This window comes from Melanotaenia boesemani, chromosome 5 (assembly GCF_017639745.1).
Source record: "Melanotaenia boesemani isolate fMelBoe1 chromosome 5, fMelBoe1.pri, whole genome shotgun sequence".
Classification (NCBI taxonomy): domain Eukaryota; kingdom Metazoa; phylum Chordata; class Actinopteri; order Atheriniformes; family Melanotaeniidae; genus Melanotaenia; species Melanotaenia boesemani.
This window is the reverse complement of record NC_055686.1, coordinates 26,976,681-27,003,325: the sequence shown is the minus strand read 5'-3', so window position 1 is coordinate 27,003,325 and position 26,645 is coordinate 26,976,681. Positions and strand designations below refer to the sequence as shown.

The 26,645-nt window shown below is 37.8% G+C and overlaps 6 protein-coding genes across 8 annotated transcripts in view; 1 reads left to right on the top strand and 5 right to left on the bottom strand.

The window, feature by feature from the left end:
* Positions 1–26,645, top strand: part of LOC121639986 (Fc receptor-like protein 5) — a 907,115-nt gene that overhangs the window by 445,241 nt on the left and 435,229 nt on the right. The window lies entirely within an intron of this gene.
* Positions 151–1,558, bottom strand: LOC121640255 (myeloid-associated differentiation marker homolog). Its single transcript, XM_041985955.1, has 2 exons — positions 1,553–1,558; positions 151–1,426 (listed from the first exon to the last, which is right to left on the bottom strand). The coding sequence occupies exons 1-2, from the start codon at positions 1,556–1,558 to the stop codon at positions 608–610; spliced, it is 825 nt and encodes a 274-aa protein (XP_041841889.1). The 3' UTR covers positions 151–607.
* On the bottom strand, positions 3,307–7,781 carry LOC121640025 (GTPase IMAP family member 7-like). 2 transcript variants are annotated; one of them, XM_041985692.1, is made up of 3 exons: positions 7,669–7,781; positions 5,190–5,255; positions 3,307–4,796 (listed from the first exon to the last, which is right to left on the bottom strand). In XM_041985692.1, exons 1-3 carry the CDS (start codon positions 7,673–7,675, stop codon positions 3,586–3,588), a joined length of 1,284 nt encoding a protein of 427 aa, XP_041841626.1. In that variant the 5' UTR covers positions 7,676–7,781; the 3' UTR covers positions 3,307–3,585. The 2 variants fall into 2 exon arrangements, with proteins under 2 accessions (XP_041841626.1, XP_041841627.1); XM_041985693.1 differs by lacking the exon at positions 7,669–7,781 and adding an exon at positions 5,356–5,496.
* LOC121640254 (myeloid-associated differentiation marker homolog) lies at positions 10,352–12,277 on the bottom strand. The gene is made up of 2 exons (XM_041985954.1): positions 12,254–12,277; positions 10,352–11,625 (listed from the first exon to the last, which is right to left on the bottom strand). The coding sequence occupies exons 1-2, from the start codon at positions 12,275–12,277 to the stop codon at positions 10,807–10,809; spliced, it is 843 nt and encodes a 280-aa protein (XP_041841888.1). The 3' UTR covers positions 10,352–10,806.
* Positions 13,503–17,982, bottom strand: LOC121640026 (GTPase IMAP family member 7-like). Of its 2 annotated transcripts, none has more exons than XM_041985694.1 (3): positions 17,863–17,982; positions 15,386–15,451; positions 13,503–14,992 (listed from the first exon to the last, which is right to left on the bottom strand). In XM_041985694.1, exons 1-3 carry the CDS (start codon positions 17,867–17,869, stop codon positions 13,782–13,784), a joined length of 1,284 nt encoding a protein of 427 aa, XP_041841628.1. In that variant the 5' UTR covers positions 17,870–17,982; the 3' UTR covers positions 13,503–13,781. The 2 variants fall into 2 exon arrangements, with proteins under 2 accessions (XP_041841628.1, XP_041841629.1); XM_041985695.1 differs by lacking the exon at positions 17,863–17,982 and adding an exon at positions 15,552–15,692.
* On the bottom strand, positions 20,621–25,751 carry LOC121640050 (myeloid-associated differentiation marker homolog). The gene is made up of 2 exons (XM_041985732.1): positions 25,602–25,751; positions 20,621–22,038 (listed from the first exon to the last, which is right to left on the bottom strand). Exon 2 carries the CDS (start codon positions 21,921–21,923, stop codon positions 21,075–21,077), a length of 849 nt encoding a protein of 282 aa, XP_041841666.1. The 5' UTR covers positions 21,924–22,038; positions 25,602–25,751; the 3' UTR covers positions 20,621–21,074.

Here is a 26,645-nt window from a genome sequence, read left to right as displayed (position 1 = left end):
TACTGGCAGGGGAATAGTTTCCTAAATCTGTGACACAACCAGTCTTCCTTTGTATTTTCATGTATTTACACCTAATATGTATTTTGATAATATTTTCTGTGTTGCTCAAGAACAAATCAAACCTTATCAGAGACTCCATCAACATGATGCACAGTAAATACCTTTATTGGCTTCTTGTTTTAACACTTCATTTCTTGCAATAACATCATTTCAAATATTTTAATACTGATATTTTGTTATAAAAGTAACAAAAAGTAAAAAAAAAAAAAAGAATGAAAATTATTTTGTGTTGAGCTGTGATGAAAATGCTTATCCTCTTTCCCTTATGTTCCAGTGGGTTGACCTTTTCCTTTTTTCTCGTTACACTGTCCTGGAAAACTTCCATATTTAGATATTTTTCACTCATGTTATACTTGTTGACACAGATCATTTCACATTGAAGGTTAAATACTGTCCTGCATCCATCAGAGCACAAACATATACATATATTCTTTGTCTTTGGCTGCTTTGTCACATCAACACATCTAATTTTCAGCATTGTAAAGAAAAAAATATGAAAGCATTGTATAATTTTTTTTGCCACTCAAGCTCTTTTCTGCATCTGCTTTCAGACGCTGACAAAAACTAATCTGGCGGTGTAGGCCAAGTCAGCGAGGTACAGGAGGAAGTTGAGGGCAGTGAACACAGCGACAGCAATCAGTTTATCGGATTGGTACTGGTACTGGTACTGCTTGTCAAATTGGAACACAGGCCAGATGATGGTGGCCGTCAAATACATGATAACAGCCAAGAGGCCGTACGCTGACAGAAACTTAGAGAATGGGATGGGGAGACAGCCGGTGCACTCTCCCACACACAGCACCACCACGGCCATGGAGAGGATGAAGCAGATGCAGTACACGGCCATGCACCACTTCAGTGCTGCATGCTGGGTGTATGACACAGGATCGCTGACCAGGATGAATATAATGCAGGCCACAAAGGTCTGGCACACTTTCATTAAGCCTGGAGCAGTAGCCATGTAACCTGCCACCTCTCCTGGCCTGGCCTTGGACAGGCTCACCTCCCACAAGTAGGCCACCGTTGCCAGGCAGGAGAAAACTGTGGAGGCGATGCGATGGTCATAAGCCACACCTCTGTTCTGTTGGTCCTTAACAAAGAACACTGGGAAGATGATGGATGCAGAGAGGCAGAGGAGGGCTCCGTAGCAGGCAACAGTGATGGGGAAGTTGGACCAGGATACAGGGATTCGGGCCTGGAGGCCAAACTGCTCCACCAGCAGGACCAGCAGGGTGCAGGCGAAGCTGAACGCCCAGCAGAAGATGCACCAGTCAGCCATGCCTCCGGAGGGCAGCATGCCTCCATGAGCTACCACCCTGAACGAGACGCAGGTGAACAACAGGGCAGCTACACGCACCCATAGCAGCTGTCATGAATTCTCTACATTCTCTGTTTTCCACATGAAGAAAGCTGAATTCTGCTGGTAAAATTTGTTTTTAACATCCCAATACAAAAACTATACATATAAATTATGCTTTATTGCTTTTAGTACTGCCATGGAGTTAGATTTGAAGTGTCCTTGTATTTTGCTTTAGTACATTAATTTAATAATAATAATTATTATTATTATTATTATTATTATTATTATTATTATTATAAAATTATATTAAAGCCGTCCTGAGTACAAAAGTTTTTATGGTACTCTAAACTTCCCACCACTGCATTAAATACTGTGATTGAGAAATACTGTGATTTCTATCCCACTGCATTTATTTGATGTTTTTTGTTACTTTAATTGGAGCATGTAACTTGTTTTCATGAAACAACACACTAAAAGATTAAACCACTTTAAACCAATTTCATATGAATCTCAGCTCAAAAGATAAAAACCCCAGTAAACAGTGATTATTGTTCCCTTCTGTTGTTCACCTTCTTGTATTTGGCAACACTCAAGTGGTCGGTGTATTAATTCTCTTCTTCTATTAATTATCCCTGTATAGATTTTTTGGTGTCCCAGTTCATTAAACTGCATGAAGTTGGAGAAACTAGATTTCCACCTTCAGAACCTACAACAGCAACATGTTGGTTGCACTGTGATGCTTTAGCAAAACTGATCTATGTGCACTGTAAAATCTAACAAGTTGGCCTTAATAAATATGCAAACTTGTTAAAAATGTATTTGATGTTAGTTTAAGTGACTGAGTACAAGTAACCAGAAGGATCTGAGTTTTCAGATATTTTGTGAACTTGATAAATCTGAGTTTGTTGTAAGTACATGAGGTTGTGGAAAAAGCTTGTTGTGGCCAGTTCCACATAAATTATAAGAGCTACATCACAAAATCTTGGTTTAATTCTTAACACACATGATTACTTCAAGTTCACCTTATTTTAAATAATTAATGGACTCAAAATTGTTCATGTTTTGAGGTGGGAACTTAGTGCGAAAGGATTTTTTGCTAACTATCATCAGACCCCAGACCTCTCTATCATGGTTCAGCATCTTCCTGTAAAATTGTTTTTAAACACAGAGTTGCTCAGTAACTGGAGAGAAGTCACATCACACTGCCAAAATTTATTAAAGCTCTTTCATTTTCATAATTAACCCACAGGTAAACTGTATTTTTATGTCTAGAAGATATTCTCTAAACACAAAACTATGGTGAAAGGTGGATTATTGCTGTTATAAAGTCAGACTGGCATACACATGTTCTGCTGTCTGCTTAGCTGAAAACTGCATTCTTTATGCAAGGAGCTTTGGAGTTTTTCCTGAGTAACATGAGTTGCTGAGCAATTTGATTGTTTAGTTTTTTTATATTGTTTATTTATTTATTTATTTGTAATTTATTTACATATTTACTCCTACTGAAAAAACTGAAGTATTTTTGTGTCATTTTACTTACTGATTAACTAAATAAACAAAATAAAAACAGATTAAACAAAGTAAAAGTAAAAGTGAAAAGTTTTATACAATGAATTACAGCTATTGTTTTGTTAATAGAAGTGAACAGAATTTAGAGAATTTTAACCATCTTAATTACTTGGATTAAACTTAATTACATTAATTTATTTAACCTTTGGCCCTCCAAGTTCATATCATATAGTTAAGATTAGTCTTGATAACAACTAGATTTTAATTACGTTATATCCATATTCTGTTAAAACAAATGTTACAGTTTCCAGTGAAATAAACAGTTAGTGGGACCTACATGTAGCATCTGGTTGTTGTTTTCCATCACAAGATGCAGTGATGCAGTGGGACTAGCAAGTCAATTAACAACTGTTGATGCAAAACAAAGTCACAAATGGGGTTAGGAAAATATTTATTAAGGAAAAGGTTATACAGGTTTGGACAATAGTGAATTTTAGTTTCATAATGTTTTTTTAAATTTGATTGCATACAGTAATGATATTTTTACTGTTAGCTGCCAGACTGGGATGGATTTCTACAGTCTCTCATGCTTTTAAGATGGAAAAAGCAACTAACTTTTTCTGGCACAAAATTGTTCCCAACACCCACATCCAACACATAGTATAGACAAATGTTCCAGTTATTTTAATGTTTACATTTGCTTTAAAAATGCACATCTAGAAAGACATGTTTTTTTTAAATAAAGAATTCTCCACAGCTTTCTCAGGTGTTTTGGTATTTGTCTCTACAACTTTGTTCCAAAACGTGTTGGCTTCATTTAAGACAATCTGGGCGTTTTGCTTGACTGCATCTGCAGCCATTTTTGCTGCTTCCACTGGTGTTTCTGCTCTTTCAGCTGCATCATACCCAATAAAACCACCTCCCACTGCTCCTACTGCAGCGAATGCTATTGGTAATGCTGATCCTCCTCCTAATGCTACTATCCCTGCTCCTCCTCCTCCTCCTGCTGCTGTTGCTGCTCCTACTCCAAGTAATCCTCTCCCAACAGCAATTGCTGTCTTTCCTGTAGCTTCTCGTAGCGGCACTGGCTCTGGAGATGTTTTTAAAAGTGTGAGAGCTATTCCACCCATCACTACAACACCAAAAAATGCACCTAACAATACACCTGTTGCTATGGCTGCTAATTTGATTAAGAGTTTTTCAAAGACTTTAACTTTAGCCTGCTGTCTGATCTCATCTTCTGACAGGTTTTCTTGGAGCAGCCTAATGTGCTCTTCCTCTTCCTCTATTTCTTCCTCCACTAGTTGCAGCAAATCATTACTGTAGTATCTGCCATTATTTGCCGTCACCATTGTGCTTATGGTGTTAAGAAGCTCTTCTACCTGAAACTGGTTGCTCTTGTACTCTTCCTCAGGTTTGTTGTTCCAGTGTTTATTATCAACGATGTGGCACCGGTTGCCACATTTTTTCACCAGCTCACTTACAAGCTTGTTCTGATCAACAAGCTCATCAATTTGCTGCCCTTCAGGGAGCTGATCTCCATAAGTGAAGACCACTGCAGCATATTTTAGAGCTTCATCAGAGAGGTATTCGCATATCTTTTTGACGACAGCCTGCTCCTGCTCTGTGAACCTTTCCAGCTTAAGCACAATGAGAAAAGCATGAGGCCCAGGAGCACATTCTGTGATGCACCTCACTATCTCAGACTTCAGATCAGGTTCAGACATGTCAGTGTCGAAGAACCCAGGAGTGTCAACCAAAGTGATGCTTCTTCCATTGATACGTTTAGTTTTAGCCACACAGCTTTTGGTTCCTGAGCTAAAAGAATGGTTTACTGGGAACAGATTCTCTCCACATATGGTGTTGGCCAAGCTGCTTTTCCCAGCTCCAGTTTTTCCAAGAAGGACAATCCTCATTGTATCAGAATCTGGAAGACAAACATGTTTGAGTGTCAGAAATATATTTGTCTCCTGTTTATTTCCACACCCTATACCACATATCTGTGCATGTTCTGTAATGTCACCTATAATTATGCTCCATCGTGCTAAGCAACACGTTACCCCAATTCCAAAACATAGAAACATTTTTTAAGATATAAATAAAAACACCAATTTCACAAGCTAATAATTTATTCACAACAGAACATAGGAAACATTTTGGATTTGATGTCAGCAACACATCTCAAAAAGCTGAGACAGGGCAACTCTTACCACTGTGTAGCATCCAGTCTTAGCAACACAGTTTATTCAGTGACAAAATCCTGCATGTTTTCACTGTAATTCCACCAGAGGCCCAAATATGTCAAGCATCCCGTACTGACCTTTGACCGTTTTCCTTGCACACAGAGATGTGTCCAGCTTCTCTGAATCATTTGATGATTTATGCTCTAGAAGACAGAATATTCACAATTTTACTATGAGAAACATGATTCTGCAGCTGCTCCACAATTTGTGGACACATGTTTTTGAAGATTAATGAACCTTTACCCATATGCTTCTAAGAGACTCTTCCTCTCTAGGGTGCTCTTTTCATACCTAAACACGTTTATGATGTATTTTCAGTTAAGCTAGTAACAACACTTTTTAGTGCCACTTACTTTTTCAGGCATTTGTTGCCCTGACTCCAGCTTATTTGATTTTGCATTCTGTTTTTATTTTCACTTTATTCACCATCCCAGCTTTTAAGTAATGACAATTTTAAAACAATTTCCAGTATTTTTTTTTTCTTCCATTTAAATAGATTTATAATAAACACTTAATTTAGTCAGGTTTAAAGGGACATTCTCATCTCATGTCTATCATGGAGATGATAGTGGACACGAGGAAGGAGAAGAACTCTCATCAGCCACTGCTTATCCACGGGCTGGAAGTGGAGAGGGTGAGCAGCTTTAAAATATCTGGGGGTCAACATCAGTGAGGACCTCACCTGGATGCTCAGCACCACACAGCTTGTGAAGAGAGCTGTACTTCCTGAGGAGGCTGAGGAAGTTTGGCATGTCACCAAATATCCTCAGAAACTTCTACAGCTGCGTCATTGAGTCCTTCCTGTCCAGCTGCATCACCGTGTGGTACGGCAGCTCTACTGTCACAGACTGCCTGCAGAGAGTGGTGAAGACTGCGTCCAAGATCACCAGGACTCCACTGTCCTCTCTGCAGAGCATCTACCAGCACAGAGCCCACAGGAGAGCTGCCTCCATCATCAAAGACCCCACCCACCCCCAACATGGACTGTATCCTGCCCCTCAGGCAGGAGATACGGGAGTCTGAAATGCAGGACATGCAGACTCAGAAACTCTTTCTTTCCCTTGGCCATCAGACTCCTTAACAGCTGGCAGGAGTCCGTAATAAACACTAAACAATAAACAAGTGAATCTTGAATGTGAGTCAAATTAAACCCATATGCGCTTTTGTCTTGCAAATCAAAAATGATCCCAAAGCTTGTAGTTGTAAGTGAAGCATTTTTACCCAGTGAACTACGACTACCTGAGAAACTCTGGTTGGTGCATGTGCTGAAAATATCTACAGAGTATTTGTTTAAAAGAAAATATTGAAAGAAAACAAATGACAAAAACTAAACTATCTTTCTAAAATGAAATAACTGAAATTCAAAACCTTTACATATTAATTTATTTTGGAAAATCTCTTTGAATCACAAAAATCACTCAAACTAACTGAATTCAGGATATTAATTTTCTTTATAACTTAACAATTTCTACTGAAAGTGATAAACATAAATTGTTCTTTGTTACCCAAACTTGACTAGATTTGTCTTTTAAAACTAAAGAACTTTCATAATATATGGAAGTAAAAGAATATCAAAGACAAAAGAAGTACATAAAAAATTTTTATATAGAAAAAGAAGGCAGGAAAGAAATTAAATTGAAGTCATTTTGATTGATGGTGAATTTGACTCAGTTCTTTTTATATGGCCAATTACATCAATTCTTATTTATTGTAAACTATACACACAGACACACACACAGATTTATATATATATATATATATATATATATAAACTCAGACTTACGCACTGGGAAAAGTATGCATGCAAACTACTGTTCACGTAAGCATGATGATGCAAAAACTAGAGTTCAACTTCATCTTCCTGTTTCAATGAGCCCCCCACCCTAAACAGCGATGGGTGGTGTCAAAATACCTACACAACCATTTTAAAGGATTAAATTTGTATAGCATGTTTCTAGGCACACAAAGTGCTTTACATTTATATGTATTTATTTATTTATTCCACATCCACACACTGGTACTGGTAAGCTACATGTACAGTCATAGCTTCACTGGGACAGACTGATGGAAACAGGGCTGCCATTCTGTGCAAATGGCATCTCCATCCACCATCTTACATTCATTCATTCAAGTGTCTTGCCCAGGGACATAAATACAGATTGACTGAAGCAGGATTCACATCATCAACCTGCCAGTTACTAGAAAACATGCTCTACTGCCTAATCCTCTGCTGCCTCAGAGTTCCTCAGAGAGACAAAGTTTCACTTATATCTACAACAACTGGAATCATTTCTTTCTGGGAGAGAAAAAAAGCCACTTATAAAGCTACAACTTATGCATTCAATCGAAGGTCAGTGAGCAGGTGGAGCTACAGTAGAAGAGCACTTCATGTCCATCCTGGTAACTTTGATCTTTCCTACATTTGTTTAATAAAACGTGTCTGAGAAACACCACAGACAAGATGATTTGACCTTTTTTTTTAGTAATGCTATACGTTGTTCAGTTAGCATTGGTTTCATCAAACGACAGAAGTCAGAACTTATATGCATAACTCACCTTCCATGATTTAAAATCCAAAGCGAAAATAGTTTGAATCACGGTGTCCTCTCCCACTCTGCTTTGATTATGGCTTCTTTGCCGTTCAAGCTTTGTATGTTGTAATGACAGGAAAGTTTAATTTCACCTTCCTGTTTCAATGAAGGCTCCACCCTAAAAAATGTGCTTTCTAAACAAACCATTTCAAAGCAAGGCAAGTTTATTTGTATAGCACAATTCAACAACAGGGTGATTCAAAGTACTTTACAGAATACAAGAAGCATAATTTGACATTAAAAGCAAATAAATAAAATAAAAGCAAAAAGAAAGAACATTGGATAAAATTCAGTATTAAGAGGTGTTGTTAAAACATACTATTTCAATGTAAGGCAAACAAAGAAGGGGACAAAGAATAAACATTGGATAAAACTGTATTAAAACATGATCAGATTTAAAAATTCAAGCTTAAGAAAACTGATGCAGAATTGGACTTTTTAAATAAAAACTACTGAAATGCAGCAGAGAACAGGTGGGTCTTCAACCTGGATTTAAATAAACTGAGTGTTTCAGCTGATCTGAGGCTTTCTGGGAGTTTGTTCCAGACATGTGGAGCATAGAAGCTGAATGCAGCTTTTTCATGTCTGGTTCTGACTCTGGGAACTGATAAGAAACTGGATCTAGATGACTCGAGGGTTCTGGTAGATTCATACTGGGTCAAGAGGTCACTGATGTATTTTGGTCATAAACCATTCAGAGCTTTATAGACCAGCAGCAGAACTTTAAAATCTGTTCTCTGACAAACAGGCAGCCAGTGTAAAGACCTCAGAGCTGGACTGATGTGGTCCACTTTGTTAGTCTTAGTGAGGACTTGAGCAGCAGAGTTCTGAATAAGCTGCAGGAGTCTAATGATTTTTTGGGTAGAACCTGTAAAAACACTGATACAATAATCAAGCCTAAAGATTAACGTATGGACTAGTTTTTTTCTTGCTGAGACATCAGATCTTTTGCCCTTGACATATTTCATCTCATAGAGATCTTGTTATAGATGTTTCACTCATATAGTACACCAGATCTAAAACAGGTTAAAACGCTTTTAACAAATAATGCATGAAGAAAAAAGTAATTCCTGTAAATACATTATAAAAGCCTGGTCTCCATTGTTTGTTATCTAGGTCCTATATAATCTTCTGCATTAGATTAATTAATGGTCTTGAATTGCTTATCACCATCAAAGTTCATTTTATCTTTTAGAGTTCAAGTGAACCACTGTCCAAAGCACAGCATCACATACAGAACTGGTGTTAAACAGACTTTCTGTTTTGATTTACAACAACTGCCTTCATGCTTTCGGTTATCTCTAAAACCGACTGGATGATGCTCCCAACTGATTTGCTTATGAAAAAAGTTGCTAGATAAGAAAGTCAGCTTATTAGTATTATTACACATTAACTGGATTAACTACTGTCACATTTGTGAAAACATTTTTAGACTGAGGGAAGCAGTCTCACATTTGTTTGTTTGTTTTCTCTTGTGACTAAGGATTCATGTGTTGAAATATTATATATATATGTATATATATTAATGACCCAGACCCAGATCAAGTCCCCAAACAACCAGAGAACCACTATGGGCCCTTGACCTCCCAACTGCTACCTGAGTGCTGCCATACGTACTGACAAATTAATATCTGTGTCTGTCTGTCTGTCTGCCTGTTAGGCTGAGAAACCATCCTTCCCAATACAGGAGAAGATTTGTTTAAAATCCAGATGACCCAGCTTCCCACCAGCACTTAAACACACCATATTTATGTAAAATGGCCTCCAGAAAGTATGAAAGGAGCCTAAAAATCCCACATGCACATGCAAACTTATCTGTGTGTAAATGTTGTGCTGTCTGTACATTACAGGACATGATCCGTGCACGTGTATTTAACAAATTAAATACACATTCTTAATGTTGTAGATATTAATATTTGTGCAGTTTGCAAATTGTGCATGTGTAAAATTATTTTGTTTCAGTATCTTGATATTTGTGTGCACATTTTAACATGTTTGCTGTTACACACAGTTATACAAAATGCTTTACAGGCTTTAAAAGCTTTTCAATAATATCCCCATTTTCTTCAATAGTAGGTCAGTAGAATATTATTTGTTTATTTATTTATTTATTTATTTATTTAGAGAAACTGGTTGCTTATGCCTTCTTGCTTTTTTCTCTACTACTTACCTATATGTGTTCCATGACCACTTCATTTCTTGACTAAATAAGGCTGAATCTCAATTTTACAATTTTTATTTTATATCCACACAGCAGTGCTGCATATTTCACAAACAAATCCATCTACTAGACTAAAAGCTGCCTTTTTAACTGAATGTTTAAATTCCTGTATGATTTATTAATGTGCTAGAAATAATACTATCTAGTGGGCTTTAAACAAAAATATCTTAAGCATCTTCAGGTTCTACAAATCCGTGGTCTAAACTAATCAGCCTGTGTAATTATCTTTATTAGAAGCACTCTTTTTCAAGGATTAAAAGTGTTCAGTGTATAATATTACTGGAAGGGGAATAGTTTCCTAAATCTGTGACACAACCAGTCTTCCTTTGTATTTTCATGTATTTACACCTAATATGTATTTTGATAATATTTTCTGTGTTGCTCAAGAACAAATCAAACCTTATCAGAGACTCCATCAACATGATGCACAGTAAATACCTTTATTGGCTTCTTGTTTTAACACTTCATTTCTTGCAATAACATCATTTCAAATATTTTAATACTGATATTTTGTTATAAAAGTAACAAAAAGTAAAAAAAAAAAAGAATGAAAATTATTTTGTGTTGAGCTGTGATGAAAATGCTTATCCTCTTTCCCTTATGTTCCAGTGGGTTGACCTTTTCCTTTTTTCTCGTTACACTGTCCTGGAAAACTTCCATATTTAGATATTTTTCACTCATGTTATACTTGTTGACACAGATCATTTCACATTGAAGGTTAAATACTGTCCTGCATCCATCAGAGCACAAACATATACATATATTCTTTGTCTTTGGCTGCTTTGTCACATCAACACATCTAATTTTCAGCATTGTAAAGAAAAAAATATGAAAGCATTGTATAATTTTTTTTGCCACTCAAGCTCTTTTCTGCATCTGCTTTCAGACGCTGACAAAAACTAATCTGGCGGTGTAGGCCAAGTCAGCGAGGTACAGGAGGAAGTTGAGGGCAGTGAACACAGCGACAGCAATCAGTTTATCGGATTGGTACTGGTACTGGTACTGCTTGTCAAATTGGAACACAGGCCAGATGATGGTGGCCGTCAAATACATGATAACAGCCAAGAGGCCGTACGCTGACAGAAACTTAGAGAATGGGATGGGGAGACAGCCGGTGCACTCTCCCACACACAGCACCACCACGGCCATGGAGAGGATGAAGCAGATGCAGTACACGGCCATGCACCACTTCAGTGCTGCATGCTGGGTGTATGACACAGGATCGCTGACCAGGATGAATATAATGCAGGCCACAAAGGTCTGGCACACTTTCATTAAGCCTGGAGCAGTAGCCATGTAACCTGCCACCTCTCCTGGCCTGGCCTTGGACAGGCTCACCTCCCACAAGTAGGCCACCGTTGCCAGGCAGGAGAAAACTGTGGAGGCGATGCGATGGTCATAAGCCACACCTCTGTTCTGTTGGTCCTTAACAAAGAACACTGGGAAGATGATGGATGCAGAGAGGCAGAGGAGGGCTCCGTAGCAGGCAACAGTGATGGGGAAGTTGGACCAGGATACAGGGATTCGGGCCTGGAGGCCAAACTGCTCCACCAGCAGGACCAGCAGGGTGCAGGCGAAGCTGAACGCCCAGCAGAAGATGCACCAGTCAGCCATGCCTCCGGAGGGCAGCATGCCTCCATGAGCTACCACCCTGAACGAGACGCAGGTGAACAACAGGGCAGCTACACGCACCCATAGCAGCTGTCATGAATTCTCTACATTCTCTGTTTTCCACATGAAGAAAGCTGAATTCTGCTGGTAAAATTTGTTTTTAACATCCCAATACAAAAACTATACATATAAATTATGCTTTATTGCTTTTAGTACTGCCATGGAGTTAGATTTGAAGTGTCCTTGTATTTTGCTTTAGTACATTAATTTAATAATAATAATTATTATTATTATTATTATTATTATTATTATTATTATAAAATTATATTAAAGCCGTCCTGAGTACAAAAGTTTTTATGGTACTCTAAACTTCCCACCACTGCATTAAATACTGTGATTGAGAAATACTGTGATTTCTATCCCACTGCATTTATTTGATGTTTTTTGTTACTTTAATTGGAGCATGTAACTTGTTTTCATGAAACAACACACTAAAAGATTAAACCACTTTAAACCAATTTCATATGAATCTCAGCTCAAAAGATAAAAACCCCAGTAAACAGTGATTATTGTTCCCTTCTGTTGTTCACCTTCTTGTATTTGGCAACACTCAAGTGGTCGGTGTATTAATTCTCTTCTTCTATTAATTATCCCTGTATAGATTTTTTGGTGTCCCAGTTCATTAAACTGCATGAAGTTGGAGAAACTAGATTTCCACCTTCAGAACCTGCAACAGCAACATGTTGGTTGCACTGTGATGCTTTAGCAAAACTGATCTATGTGCACTGTAAAATCTAACAAGTTGGCCTTAATAAATATGCAAACTTGTTAAAAATGTATTTGATGTTAGTTTAAGTGACTGAGTACAAGTAACCAGAAGGATCTGAGTTTTCAGATATTTTGTGAACTTGATAAATCTGAGTTTGTTGTAAGTACATGAGGTTGTGGAAAAAGCTTGTTGTGGCCAGTTCCACATAAATTATAAGAGCTACATCACAAAATCTTGGTTTAATTCTTAACACACATGATTACTTCAAGTTCACCTTATTTTAAATAATTAATGGACTCAAAATTGTTCATGTTTTGAGGTGGGAACTTAGTGCGAAAGGATTTTTTGCTAACTATCATCAGACCCCAGACCTCTCTATCATGGTTCAGCATCTTCCTGTAAAATTGTTTTTAAACACAGTGTTGCTCAGTAACTGGAGAGAAGTCACATCACACTGCCAAAATTTATTAAAGCTCTTTCATTTTCATAATTAACCCACAGGTAAACTGTAGTTTTATGTCTAGAAGATATTCTCTAAACACAAAACTATGGTGAAAGGTGGATTATTGCTGTTATAAAGTCAGACTGGCATACACATGTTCTGCTGTCTGCTTAGCTGAAAACTGCATTCTTTATGCAAGGAGCTTTGGAGTTTTTCCTGAGTAACATGAGTTGCTGAGCAATTTGATTGTTTAGTTTTTTTATATTGTTTATTTATTTATTTATTTGTAATTTATTTACATATTTACTCCTACTGAAAAAACTGAAGTATTTTTGTGTCATTTTACTTACTGATTAACTAAATAAACAAAATAAAAACAGATTAAACAAAGTAAAAGTAAAAGTGAAAAGTTTTATACAATGAATTACAGCTATTGTTTTGTTAATAGAAGTGAACAGAATTTAGAGAATTTTAACCATCTTAATTACTTGGATTAAACTTAATTACATTAATTTATTTAACCTTTGGCCCTCCAAGTTCATATCATATAGTTAAGATTAGTCTTGATAACAACTAGATTTTAATTACGTTATATCCATATTCTGTTAAAACAAATGTTACAGTTTCCAGTGAAATAAACAGTTAGTGGGACCTACATGTAGCATCTGGTTGTTGTTTTCCATCACAAGATGCAGTGATGCAGTGGGACTAGCAAGTCAATTAACAACTGTTGATGCAAAACAAAGTCACAAATGGGGTTAGGAAAATATTTATTAAGGAAAAGGTTATACAGGTTTGGACAATAGTGAATTTTAGTTTCATAATGTTTTTTTAAATTTGATTGCATACAGTAATGATATTTTTACTGTTAGCTGCCAGACTGGGATGGATTTCTACAGTCTCTCATGCTTTTAAGATGGAAAAAGCAACTAACTTTTTCTGGCACAAAATTGTTCCCAACACCCACATCCAACACATAGTATAGACAAATGTTCCAGTTATTTTAATGTTTACATTTGCTTTAAAAATGCACATCTAGAAAGACATGTTTTTTTTAAATAAAGAATTCTCCACAGCTTTCTCAGGTGTTTTGGTATTTGTCTCTACAACTTTGTTCCAAAACGTGTTGGCTTCATTTAAGACAATCTGGGCGTTTTGCTTGACTGCATCTGCAGCCATTTTTGCTGCTTCCACTGGTGTTTCTGCTCTTTCAGCTGCATCATACCCAATAAAACCACCTCCCACTGCTCCTACTGCAGCGAATGCTATTGGTAATGCTGATCCTCCTCCTAATGCTACTATCCCTGCTCCTCCTCCTCCTCCTGCTGCTGTTGCTGCTCCTACTCCAAGTAATCCTCTCCCAACAGCAATTGCTGTCTTTCCTGTAGCTTCTCGTAGCGGCACTGGCTCTGGAGATGTTTTTAAAAGTGTGAGAGCTATTCCACCCATCACTACAACACCAAAAAATGCACCTAACAATACACCTGTTGCTATGGCTGCTAATTTGATTAAGAGTTTTTCAAAGACTTTAACTTTAGCCTGCTGTCTGATCTCATCTTCTGACAGGTTTTCTTGGAGCAGCCTAATGTGCTCTTCCTCTTCCTCTATTTCTTCCTCCACTAGTTGCAGCAAATCATTACTGTAGTATCTGCCATTATTTGCCGTCACCATTGTGCTTATGGTGTTAAGAAGCTCTTCTACCTGAAACTGGTTGCTCTTGTACTCTTCCTCAGGTTTGTTGTTCCAGTGTTTATTATCAACGATGTGGCACCGGTTGCCACATTTTTTCACCAGCTCACTTACAAGCTTGTTCTGATCAACAAGCTCATCAATTTGCTGCCCTTCAGGGAGCTGATCTCCATAAGTGAAGACCACTGCAGCATATTTTAGAGCTTCATCAGAGAGGTATTCGCATATCTTTTTGACGACAGCCTGCTCCTGCTCTGTGAACCTTTCCAGCTTAAGCACAATGAGAAAAGCATGAGGCCCAGGAGCACATTCTGTGATGCACCTCACTATCTCAGACTTCAGATCAGGTTCAGACATGTCAGTGTCGAAGAACCCAGGAGTGTCAACCAAAGTGATGCTTCTTCCATTGATACGTTTAGTTTTAGCCACACAGCTTTTGGTTCCTGAGCTAAAAGAATGGTTTACTGGGAACAGATTCTCTCCACATATGGTGTTGGCCAAGCTGCTTTTCCCAGCTCCAGTTTTTCCAAGAAGGACAATCCTCATTGTATCAGAATCTGGAAGACAAACATGTTTGAGTGTCAGAAATATATTTGTCTCCTGTTTATTTCCACACCCTATACCACATATCTGTGCATGTTCTGTAATGTCACCTATAATTATGCTCCATCGTGCTAAGCAACACGTTACCCCAATTCCAAAACATAGAAACATTTTTTAAGATATAAATAAAAACACCAATTTCACAAGCTAATAATTTATTCACAACAGAACATAGGAAACATTTTGGATTTGATGTCAGCAACACATCTCAAAAAGCTGAGACAGGGCAACTCTTACCACTGTGTAGCATCCAGTCTTAGCAACACAGTTTATTCAGTGACAAAATCCTGCATGTTTTCACTGTAATTCCACCAGAGGCCCAAATATGTCAAGCATCCCGTACTGACCTTTGACCGTTTTCCTTGCACACAGAGATGTGTCCAGCTTCTCTGAATCATTTGATGATTTATGCTCTAGAAGACAGAATATTCACAATTTTACTATGAGAAACATGATTCTGCAGCTGCTCCACAATTTGTGGACACATGTTTTTGAAGATTAATGAACCTTTACCCATATGCTTCTAAGAGACTCTTCCTCTCTAGGGTGCTCTTTTCATACCTAAACACGTTTATGATGTATTTTCAGTTAAGCTAGTAACAACACTTTTTAGTGCCACTTACTTTTTCAGGCATTTGTTGCCCTGACTCCAGCTTATTTGATTTTGCATTCTGTTTTTATTTTCACTTTATTCACCATCCCAGCTTTTAAGTAATGACAATTTTAAAACAATTTCCAGTATTTTTTTTTTCTTCCATTTAAATAGATTTATAATAAACACTTAATTTAGTCAGGTTTAAAGGGACATTCTCATCTCATGTCTATCATGGAGATGATAGTGGACACGAGGAAGGAGAAGAACTCTCATCAGCCACTGCTTATCCACGGGCTGGAAGTGGAGAGGGTGAGCAGCTTTAAAATATCTGGGGGTCAACATCAGTGAGGACCTCACCTGGATGCTCAGCACCACACAGCTTGTGAAGAGAGCTGTACTTCCTGAGGAGGCTGAGGAAGTTTGGCATGTCACCAAATATCCTCAGAAACTTCTACAGCTGCGTCATTGAGTCCTTCCTGTCCAGCTGCATCACCGTGTGGTACGGCAGCTCTACTGTCACAGACTGCCTGCAGAGAGTGGTGAAGACTGCGTCCAAGATCACCAGGACTCCACTGTCCTCTCTGCAGAGCATCTACCAGCACAGAGCCCACAGGAGAGCTGCCTCCATCATCAAAGACCCCACCCACCCCCAACATGGACTGTATCCTGCCCCTCAGGCAGGAGATACGGGAGTCTGAAATGCAGGACATGCAGACTCAGAAACTCTTTCTTTCCCTTGGCCATCAGACTCCTTAACAGCTGGCAGGAGTCCGTAATAAACACTAAACAATAAACAAGTGAATCTTGAATGTGAGTCAAATTAAACCCATATGCGCTTTTGTCTTGCAAATCAAAAATGATCCCAAAGCTTGTAGTTGTAAGTGAAGCATTTTTACCCAGTGAACTACGACTACCTGAGAAACTCTGGTTGGTGCATGTGCTGAAAATATCTACAGAGTATTTGTTTAAAAGAAAATATTGAAAGAAAACAAATGACAAAAACTAAACTATCTTTCTAAAATGAAATAACTGAAATTCAAAACCTTTACATATTAATTTATTTTGGAAAATCTCTTTGAATCACAAAAATCACTCAAACTAACTGAATTCAGGATATTAATTTTCTTTATAACTTAACAATTTCTACTGAAAGTGATAAACATAAATTGTTCTTTGTTACCCAAACTTGACTAGATTTGTCTTTTAAAACTAAAGAACTTTCATAATATATGGAAGTAAAAGAATATCAAAGACAAAAGAAGTACATAAAAAATTTTTATATAGAAAAAGAAGGCAGGAAAGAAATTAAATTGAAGTCATTTTGATTGATGGTGAATTTGACTCAGTTCTTTTTATATGGCCAATTACATCAATTCTTATTTATTGTAAACTATACACACAGACACACACACAGATTTATATATATATATATATATATATATAAACTCAGACTTACGCACTGGGAAAAGTATGCATGCAAACTACTGTTCACGTAAGCATGATGATGCAAAAACTAGAGTTCAACTTCATCTTCCTGTTTCAATGAGCCCCCCACCCTAAACAGCGATGGGTGGTGTCAAAATACCTACACAACCATTTTAAAGGATTAAATTTGTATAGCATGTTTCTAGGCACACAAAGTGCTTTACATTTATATGTATTTATTTATTTATTCCACATCCACACACTGGTACTGGTAAGCTACATGTACAGTCATAGCTTCACTGGGACAGACTGATGGAAACATGGCTGCCATTCTGTGCAAATGGCATCTCCATCCACCATCTTACATTCATTCGTTCAAGTGTCTTGCCCAGGGACATAAATACAGATTGACTGAAGCAGGATTCACATCATCAACCTGCCAGTTACTAGAAAACATGCTCTACTGCCTAATCCTCTGCTGCCTCAGAGTTCCTCAGAGAGACAAAGTTTCACTTATATCTACAACAACTGGAATCATTTCTTTCTGGGAGAGAAAAAAAGCCACTTATAAAGCTACAACTTATGCATTCAATCGAAGGTCAGTGAGCAGGTGGAGCTACAGTAGAAGAGCACTTCATGTCCATCCTGGTAACTTTGATCTTTCCTACATTTGTTTAATAAAACGTGTCTGAGAAACACCACAGACAAGATGATTTGACCTTTTTTTTTAGTAATGCTATACGTTGTTCAGTTAGCATTGGTTTCATCAAACGACAGAAGTCAGAACTTATATGCATAACTCACCTTCCATGATTTAAAATCCAAAGCGAAAATAGTTTGAATCACGGTGTCCTCTCCCACTCTGCTTTGATTATGGCTTCTTTGCCGTTCAAGCTTTGTATGTTGTAATGACAGGAAAGTTTAATTTCACCTTCCTGTTTCAATGAAGGCTCCACCCTAAAAAATGTGCTTTCTAAACAAACCATTTCAAAGCAAGGCAAGTTTATTTGTATAGCACAATTCAACAACAGGGTGATTCAAAGTACTTTACAGAATACAAGAAGCATAATTTGACATTAAAAGCAAATAAATAAAATAAAAGCAAAAAGAAAGAACATTGGATAAAATTCAGTATTAAGAGGTGCTGTTAAAACATACTATTTCAATGTAAGGCAAACAAAGAAGGGGACAAAGAATAAACATTGGATAAAACTGTATTAAAACATGATCAGATTTAAAAATTCAAGCTTAAGAAAACTGATGCAGAATTGGACTTTTTAAATAAAAACTACTGAAATGCAGCAGAGAACAGGTGGGTCTTCAACCTGGATTTAAATAAACTGAGTGTTTCAGCTGATCTGAGGCTTTCTGGGAGTTTGTTCCAGACATGTGGAGCATAGAAGCTGAATGCAGCTTCTCCATGTCTGGTTCTGACTCTGGGAACTGATAAGAAACTGGATCCAGATGACATGAGGGTTCTGGTAGGTTCATACTGGGTCAAGAGGTCACTGATGTATTTTGGTCATAAACCATTCAGAGCTTTATAGACCAGCAGCAGAACTTTAAAATCTGTTCTCTGACAAACAGGCAGCCAGTGTAAAGACCTCAGAGCTGGACTGATGTGGTCCACTTTGTTAGTCTTAGTGAGGACTTGAGCAGCAGAGTTCTGAATAAGCTGCAGGAGTCTAATGATTTTTTGGGTAGAACCTGTAAAAACACTGATACAATAATCAAGCCTAAAGATTAACGTATGGACTAGTTTTTTTCTTGCTGAGACATCAGATCTTTTGCCCTTGACATATTTCATCTCATAGAGATCTTGTTATAGATGTTTCACTCATATAGTACACCAGATCTAAAACAGGTTAAAACGCTTTTAACAAATAATGCATGAAGAAAAAAGTAATTCCTGTAAATACATTATAAAAGCCTGGTCTCCATTGTTTGTTATCTAGGTCCTATATAATCTTCTGCATTAGATTAATTAATGGTCTGGAATTGCTTATCACCATCAAAGTTAATTTTATCTTTTAGAGTTCAAGTGAACCACTGTCCAAAGCACAGCATCACATACAGAACTGGTGTTAAACAGACTTTCTGTTTTGATTTACAACAACTGCCTTCATGCTTTCGGTTATCTCTAAAACCGACTGGATGATGCTCCCAGCTGATTTGCTTATGAAAAAAGTTGCTAGATAAGAAAGTCAGCTTATTAGTATTATTACACATTAACTGGATTAACTACTGTCACCTTTGTAAAAACATTTTTAGACTGAGGGAAGCAGTCTCACATTTGTTTGTTTGTTTTCTCTTGTGACTAAGGATTCATGTGTTGAAATATTATATATATATGTATATATATTAATGACCCAGACCCAGATCAAGTCCCCAAACAACCAGAGAACCACTATGGGCCCTTGACCTCCCAACTGCTACCTGAGTGCTGCCATACGTACTGACAAATTAATATCTGTGTCTGTCTGTCTGTCTGCCTGTTAGTCTGAGAAACCATCCTTCCCAATACAGGAGAAGATTTGTTTAAAATCCAGATGACCCAGCTTCCCACCAGCACTTAAACACACCATATTTATGTAAAATGGCCTCCAGAAAGTATGAAAGGAGCCTAAAAATCCCACATGCACATGCAAACTTATCTGTGTGTAAATGTTGTGCTGTCTGTACGTTACAGGACAGGATCCGTGCACGTGTATTTAACAAATTAAATACACGTTCTTAATGTTGTAGATATTAATATTTGTGCAGTTTGCAAATTGTGCATGTGTAAAATTATTTTGTTTCAGTATCTTGATATTTGTGTGCACATTTTAACATGTTTGCTGTTACACACAGTTATACAAAATGCTTTACAGGCTTTACTAATCATATCCTGATCATGAACAAAAATACTGAGTAGATTTTCTCTCAAAACGTCTGTGACTGGAGCAAAAGCTTCACAATAATATCCCCATTTTCTTCAACAGTAGGTCAGTAGAATTTTATTTATTTATTTATTTAGAGAAACTGGTTGCTTATACCTTCTTGCTTTTTTCTCTACTACTTACCTATATGTGTTCCATGACCACTTCATTTCTTGAATAAATAAGGCTGAATCTCAATTTTACAATTTTTATTTTATATCCACACAGCAGTGCTGCATATTTCACAAACAAATCCATCTCCTAGACTAAAAGCTGCCTTTTTAACTGAATGTTTAAATTCCTGTATGATTTATTAATTTGCTAGAAATAATACTATAATGTGCTAGAAATAATACTATCAAGTAGGCTTTAAACAAAAATATCTTAAGCATCTTCAGGTTCTACAAATCAGCAGTCTAAACTAATCAGCCTGTGTAATTATCTTTATTAGAAGCAGTCTTTTTCAAGGATTAAAGGTGTTCAGTGTATAATATTATTGGCAGGGAAATAGTTTCCTAAATCTGTGACACAACCAGTCTTCCTTTGTATTTTCATGTATTTACACCTAATATGTATTTTGATACCATTTTCTGTGTTGCTCAAGAACAAATCAAACCTTATCAGAGACTCCATCAACATGATGCACAGTAAATACCTTTATTGGCTTCTTGTTTTAACACTTCATTTCTTGCAATAACATCATTTCAAATATTTTAATACTGATATTTTGTTATAAAAGTAACAAAAAGTAAAAAAAAAAAGAATGAAAATTATTTTGTGTTGAGCTGTGATGAAAATGCTTATCCTCTTTCCCTTATGTTCCAGTGGGTTGACCTTTTCCTTTTTTCTCGTTACACTGTCCTGGAAAACTTCCATATTTAGATATTTTTCACTCATGTTATACTTGTTGACACAGATCATTTCACATTGAAGGTTAAATACTGTCCTGCATCCATCAGAGCACAAACATATACATATATTCTTTGTCTTTGGCTGCTTTGTCACATCAACACATCTAATTTTCAGCATTGTAAAGAAAAAAATATGAAAGCGTTGTATAATTTTTTTTGCCACTCAAGCTCTTTTCTGCATCTGTTTTCAGACGCTGACAAAAACTAATCTGGCGGTGTAGGCCAAGTCAGCGAGGTACAGGAGGAAGTTGAGGGCAGTGAACACAGCAACAGCAATCAGTTTATTGGATTGGTACTGGTACTGGTACTGCTTGTCAAATTGGAACACAGGCCAGATGATGGTGGCCGTCAAATACATGATAACAGCCAAGAGGCCGTACGCTGAAAGAAACTTAGAGAATGGGATGGGGAGACAGCCGGTGCACTCTCCCACACACAGCACCACCACGGCCATGGAGAGGATGAAGCAGATGCAGTACACGGCCATGCACCACTTCAGTGCTGCATGCTGGGTGTATGACACAGGATCGCTGACCAGGATGAATATAATGCAGGCCACAAAGGTCTGGCATACTTTCATTAAGCCTGGAGCAGTAGCCATGTAACCTGCCACCTCTCCTGGCCTGGCCTTGGACAGGCTCACCTCCCACAAGTAGGCCACCGTTGCCAGGCAGGAGAAAACTGTGGAGGCGATGCGATGGTCATAAGCCACACCTCTGTTCTGTTGGTCCTTAACGAAGAACACTGGGAAGATGATGGATGCAGAGAGGCAGAGGAGGGCTCCGTAGCAGGCAACAGTGATGGGGAAGTTGGACCAGGATACAGGGATTCGGGCCTGGAGGCCAAACTGCTCCACCAGCAGGACCAGCAGGGTGCAGGCGAAGCTGAACGCCCAGCAGAAGATGCACCAGTCAGCCATGCCTCCGGAGGGCAGCATGCCTCCATGAGCTACCACACTGAACGAGACGCAGGTGAACAACAGGGCAGCTACACGCACCCATAGCAGCTGGGAGGTGGGAAACACAACCAATGGCATGATGGGATGTCACAATCGGTCAGGAGTTTAAGGGAATTTGTAGTTCAGCAAAGTGTTAAAGTGAGATCCTGTAGCAGCTGCTTGTCACAAACTCCGCTGACGTGTGTCACATATTCTGCAGAAGGAAAACAAATGCTCGTCAGAACAGATTGAAAGATTGGTAGAAACATGAGCTATCGCTGAACAGGAAATCTAAGTCACTGTGATAACTTTTAAAACGATAACAAAAGATCTTCTGAATCATAAATGAATGAATTGCTCATTCTTGATTAACATGCCTGGGCTCATAGTGAAGTTGTGTAAAGGCAAAGGAATCTGCAAGGTTTCCTGTTCGCCCTCTGACCTGTGTGTATATAGGAAGTTAGAGTTAGCTCACACTTTAAAGAGTTGGAAAGTCCCTCAGGCTAAATAAAAGCTAAGAGTAATATGGATGGTATGAGTTGGATGCTGATAACTGGATAGTTAGAAAAGGGAAGCTGCCCTGCCTACAAGAAAGAAAAATACATGGCCATGTAGGCAAAGATATGCAATCCTTTTTGTTGTAAACTTATTAGACTTTTGTCTTTCATTTCATCCTATACTGAGGCCTGTCTGAGGCTGCCTGTTTAAAAAATAAATATACATTTTGCATGTAGTTGATTTTTACAGCAGTTGAGTGTGGCATGCTTGATTTACTTTTGTATGACTACTATAAGTATGAGGTTAACGTGTTAGACTTTGTAGAAGACTTGATGGAAGTAAAGCTGGATGCATTGATCAGGGGCTGTCCCTCTGTACTGGGAAAGGCCCTGGACCCAGCTGAGCTGGTGGGAGAGAGGAGTATGCTGGATAAGCTCTGATCTAGCTCTTTATTGTATATCCAAAATATATTAACAAAGCTTGTTTACTCGAAATAACGGACTGAATTATTCTGTTATCATGTTAAAACAGTCATTGTTATCTCAAGCTAACAATGTTAAGAAAAACATAGAAAGACAGCCTCTCCCTGCCTCTGTAGCTTTTACTTACAAGAACTATGAATCAGCTTTTGTTGGATATTTTCAATCGAGGCTCAATCACGTTTAAAACCTGAGGTTCCCCAGAGGGAATGGAACAGACGGCCAAAGTGTGGCAAAACGGCCATTTTGAGACCTCGCCTTTACTGTTTCAACTAAAGTCTCTAATTGTTCTGCCTTATTTTATTTGAGTTGACCTTTGCAAAGGAAATGTTCACATATTAAACTATTATTTGATAGAGGTTTAAAACAACATCTTCATTTACGCCTCACCAGTTACACACAACACTGATATTTACACATCTTAACACATTTTTAAGTTGTGTGGCTGATATTTGTTGATTGCAGCACAACTACACTGATGTCTGTGACAAATTTCCCCTCAGGGACGATAAAGTTATTCTGGATTAATTTCATTATGAGTATGCAATTCTCAACAAAGGCTTAAAAAAGTAGGCACATGGCTCAAAGGGTAATTAATTCAGAATTAGTTATAATATGTAGACATCAGTGTTTTTTAGTGGTTTTTGATTTAAGATGAATAGTGAACACAAATGTAGATATAATAAGCTTTTATTCTTATTGTTACTTGTGAGAACGAGCTTGCTATTACATGGTAATAAACACCTGTATTGGCTGTGCAAGCGAAGCAAAGTTAAACATGTTTTTTTACTGATGACTGATCTTCATCTCCACATGCAGGATTTTATTTAAATATACACGTTTTAGTAGTGATTAAGTATTTTATGTTTGGTATAAACTGAATCTCAATATTAAAACAAATAAGTTCTAACACTTCATTCAATTGTGTGGAACAATAATAATTAGTTAAGATAAGCGAACATGTGTTCCTGTCAGAGGGGTGGGGCTATTTTCTAAACTCAACATATCTGGACCCCAAAGGCTCATGGCAGATGCATATGCAGCAGAAATGTAGCTGGTAGAGCTATCTTGCTATCTTATAAATGTGAGTTATGTGCTTTACTGCCTATAGAAATAATACTTCTTAATGAGACTTTATCTCAGTTCTGATGCAGTTTCATACCCCTAGTCTGTGATTTAAAAAAATATGCAAAGTTAAACCATCAAAATATTCTCTTTGAAATCTGTACTACCAAATTCGATGTAAATCTTAAGTTAATATTACATTAATCAAATATTTAAATTCTGAACACGTTGGGTCTTTTAAGTTGACTTTTCATGAAATTGAGTCTGACTACTTCAGATTTTTTTATTTGTACGACCTAAATAATTTGAATAAGTCAGATTTAAGAGAGTTGATTCAAACAAGTTGAGGGTATAAAGAAAATTAGTTAAGTGAACTAATGGTTTTTAGTTTCAACAAGTGTTAAAGCTAAAGCAGTTTAGGGAATTCTGTACAATATTGGACAATATTGTATTGATCACATTTCTGGATTTGAGACAAACACTTGTTTTTGCCAAATAACTATCTCCATGTTTTGTTTTCTCTCAGTTGCTTTACTTTCTTCAGCTCTGCCAGCAGGAAATCTAAAACCAAGCGCGTTTAAGGTGTGAACATGCTTCAGGAAAATGTGGTTTAACTGATGAGAGGAAATGTATCTTTATCGCCCATGAACGCCTCAGCATGACTGCGTGTTGAATGCAATGAATCAGTTCGCATAGAGTGTTTTCATTTATTTTTGGGTTCAAATAGTGAGTGTTTGACAAGATTAAACTGGCTGGAATCAGTGCAGACCACAGGCTGGAACATTTCACTCATGGCTTGAGCTGAAAGGCGATTGTTATGGGAGGGTACATCATTCCCTACAATACGCTCCCTTACTCTGTCAAAAGCAGGAAAATTGCAAACTTCATTAGCCATTAACTCCAATAGCACACTTCCTGTTATGTGTAATGAGACTCATACACAGGAAGCAGCTCTAAAGAGCTAATAGCATGTCTCTATGAGCCCTCATTAACAACACAAGTCAAATAAGAATTGGATCTCCTTTTTATTTTCCTCCCCATGAGATAATAGGAATCAAGAGTTTGATTTAGATCCCTTTACAACCTGCAGTGTTAGTGAATATTGTACAACAAAACTCTGATTTTGGATTGCTTTAGTCATCTTTATTTGACTTTAACTTGTTGAATATGCTTGGTAACCTATTGCATTGCTCTGAGAGACCCCTCCTTCACTAAGCAGCTGCAGCGGCATGAGAAACCGTGGTTGTGGTGGCTGTGGCCTCCTGCTGCAGAGGTTGGTTGGTTTGTTGGTTTGATAGTAGAAGCATGCAGAGGGCATGCATACCTGCCTTAATTACACCGTCATAAACACATCAGCTCGCTGCTATTTGTAAACAGGCTTTGATGTAATCAGCTGGCTTTTAAAGAGTAACGTTTTTTTTTTTTTTTTTTTTTTACAAACTGTCTGATGTCTTTATTAAACAACTTCTTACATCCTCTGTTAGTTAACAGCCCTGCTAGACATTATTTTTGAAGTATAAAAAACATAGCTGTACTTTTAGATTACGTGAAAATATATAAATAAGTAGCAGAAGTGTACGTGATCCAACCTTTTCCGTCCCAAATAGCGGACATACCGCGCCCATTACGCACTATAATCAGCTCTTCCACAAATAGATGCTGATGAGAAATAGCAGTTTTCGACTTCAACAGCAAATATTTAAGAGAAAAAACAGCGTATTTCTGAAGATCTTACCTTTTTTTCGGCTCGGAGTTAATGGTCATGCTCTCGGAAAGCGCTGAGTTTCCGTGCTTACACCCCCTTCCACGGTACCTACATCACAGCGCGAGGAATCCCACGCCCCACACCGGCCATATTTGGTAAAGAGCTGAAACCCTCTCCAGGCCCGGTTAGGTCATCGCAGTTCCTCTTCTTTACGCATGTAATGCTTAGTTACCCTTACTCATCCAGAGAACTTCTGCTTGCCTCTCTGCAATATCTGCAGAGTTTATCCTCTCTCTCTTTTTTATGTGAAATAGGCGCAGGCTACAGCTATTAAAACCATCCATTTCATTTACATCAGACAAAGGTCAGCAGGGGCAGGACTAGAGTCCTAAACAGGATTGGTCCTAACAGCCACAATCTTGCAAGTTTTACATGTTTCAAATAAGTCCCTGAACAGAACTTTATAAGCTGTGGGATCAATTTAATTTCAATCAGGTGTGTTAGATCAGGTAAACATCTAAAACTTGCAGGATTGTGCCTCTATAAGACCAAACTTACCTACCCCTGATCTAGAATGAGGTTGTATTGGTGTGGAAAAAAAACTAACAAAGATAAAATTCTTCATGGCCCTTTGATGGACTGGTAACCTGTCTAGAGTGTATTCTGCCTCTTACCTTCTAAATGCTGGGTTAGGCTCCAACTGCCCTACGACCTTTCACTGGATGAAGCGGTATAGATAATGATGGATGGATGGATGGATGGAAAATTCGTGCTTGGTGCTCAGTTAAGTTATTTCAGTGGGTTTATTCAGAGCAATAATAAATACATTTATTAATTACATAACACACTTTGAATTTACTAGGCAAAACTGTTTAAATAAAGTCAGAATTTTGAGATAGCATTGCACATTTAAAGGGTAACTTTAATTAGAATCTGTGGCAAAAAATGGGCTTCCATTAAAACGCCATTTGTTTAGAGATGGATGGAACATCTCTTCTACGCCTGTATGAAACCTGCCAGCGAACTTTCTGCTGTACCTAACAGTGTCCACACGAGGGCGCCGTTTCGGCTGTT

Excerpts from the sequence above, each read along its gene's own strand:
- LOC121640050 (XM_041985732.1), bottom strand. The coding sequence starts at position 21,923 with ATGCCATTGGTTGTGTTTCCCACCTCCCAGCTGCTATGGGTGCGTGTA.
- LOC121640026 (XM_041985694.1), bottom strand. Across the intron at positions 14,993-15,385 it reads TGCAAGGAAAACGGTCAAAG|ATTCTGATACAATGAGGATT; the intron begins GTCAGTACGGGA and ends TTTGTCTTCCAG.
- LOC121640254 (XM_041985954.1), bottom strand. The coding sequence starts at position 12,277 with ATGTTGCTGTTGCAGGTTCTGAAG. Across the intron at positions 11,626-12,253 it reads TGCTGTTGCAGGTTCTGAAG|CTGCTATGGGTGCGTGTAGC; the intron begins GTGGAAATCTAG and ends AATTCATGACAG.
- LOC121640025 (XM_041985692.1), bottom strand. Across the intron at positions 4,797-5,189 it reads TGCAAGGAAAACGGTCAAAG|ATTCTGATACAATGAGGATT; the intron begins GTCAGTACGGGA and ends TTTGTCTTCCAG.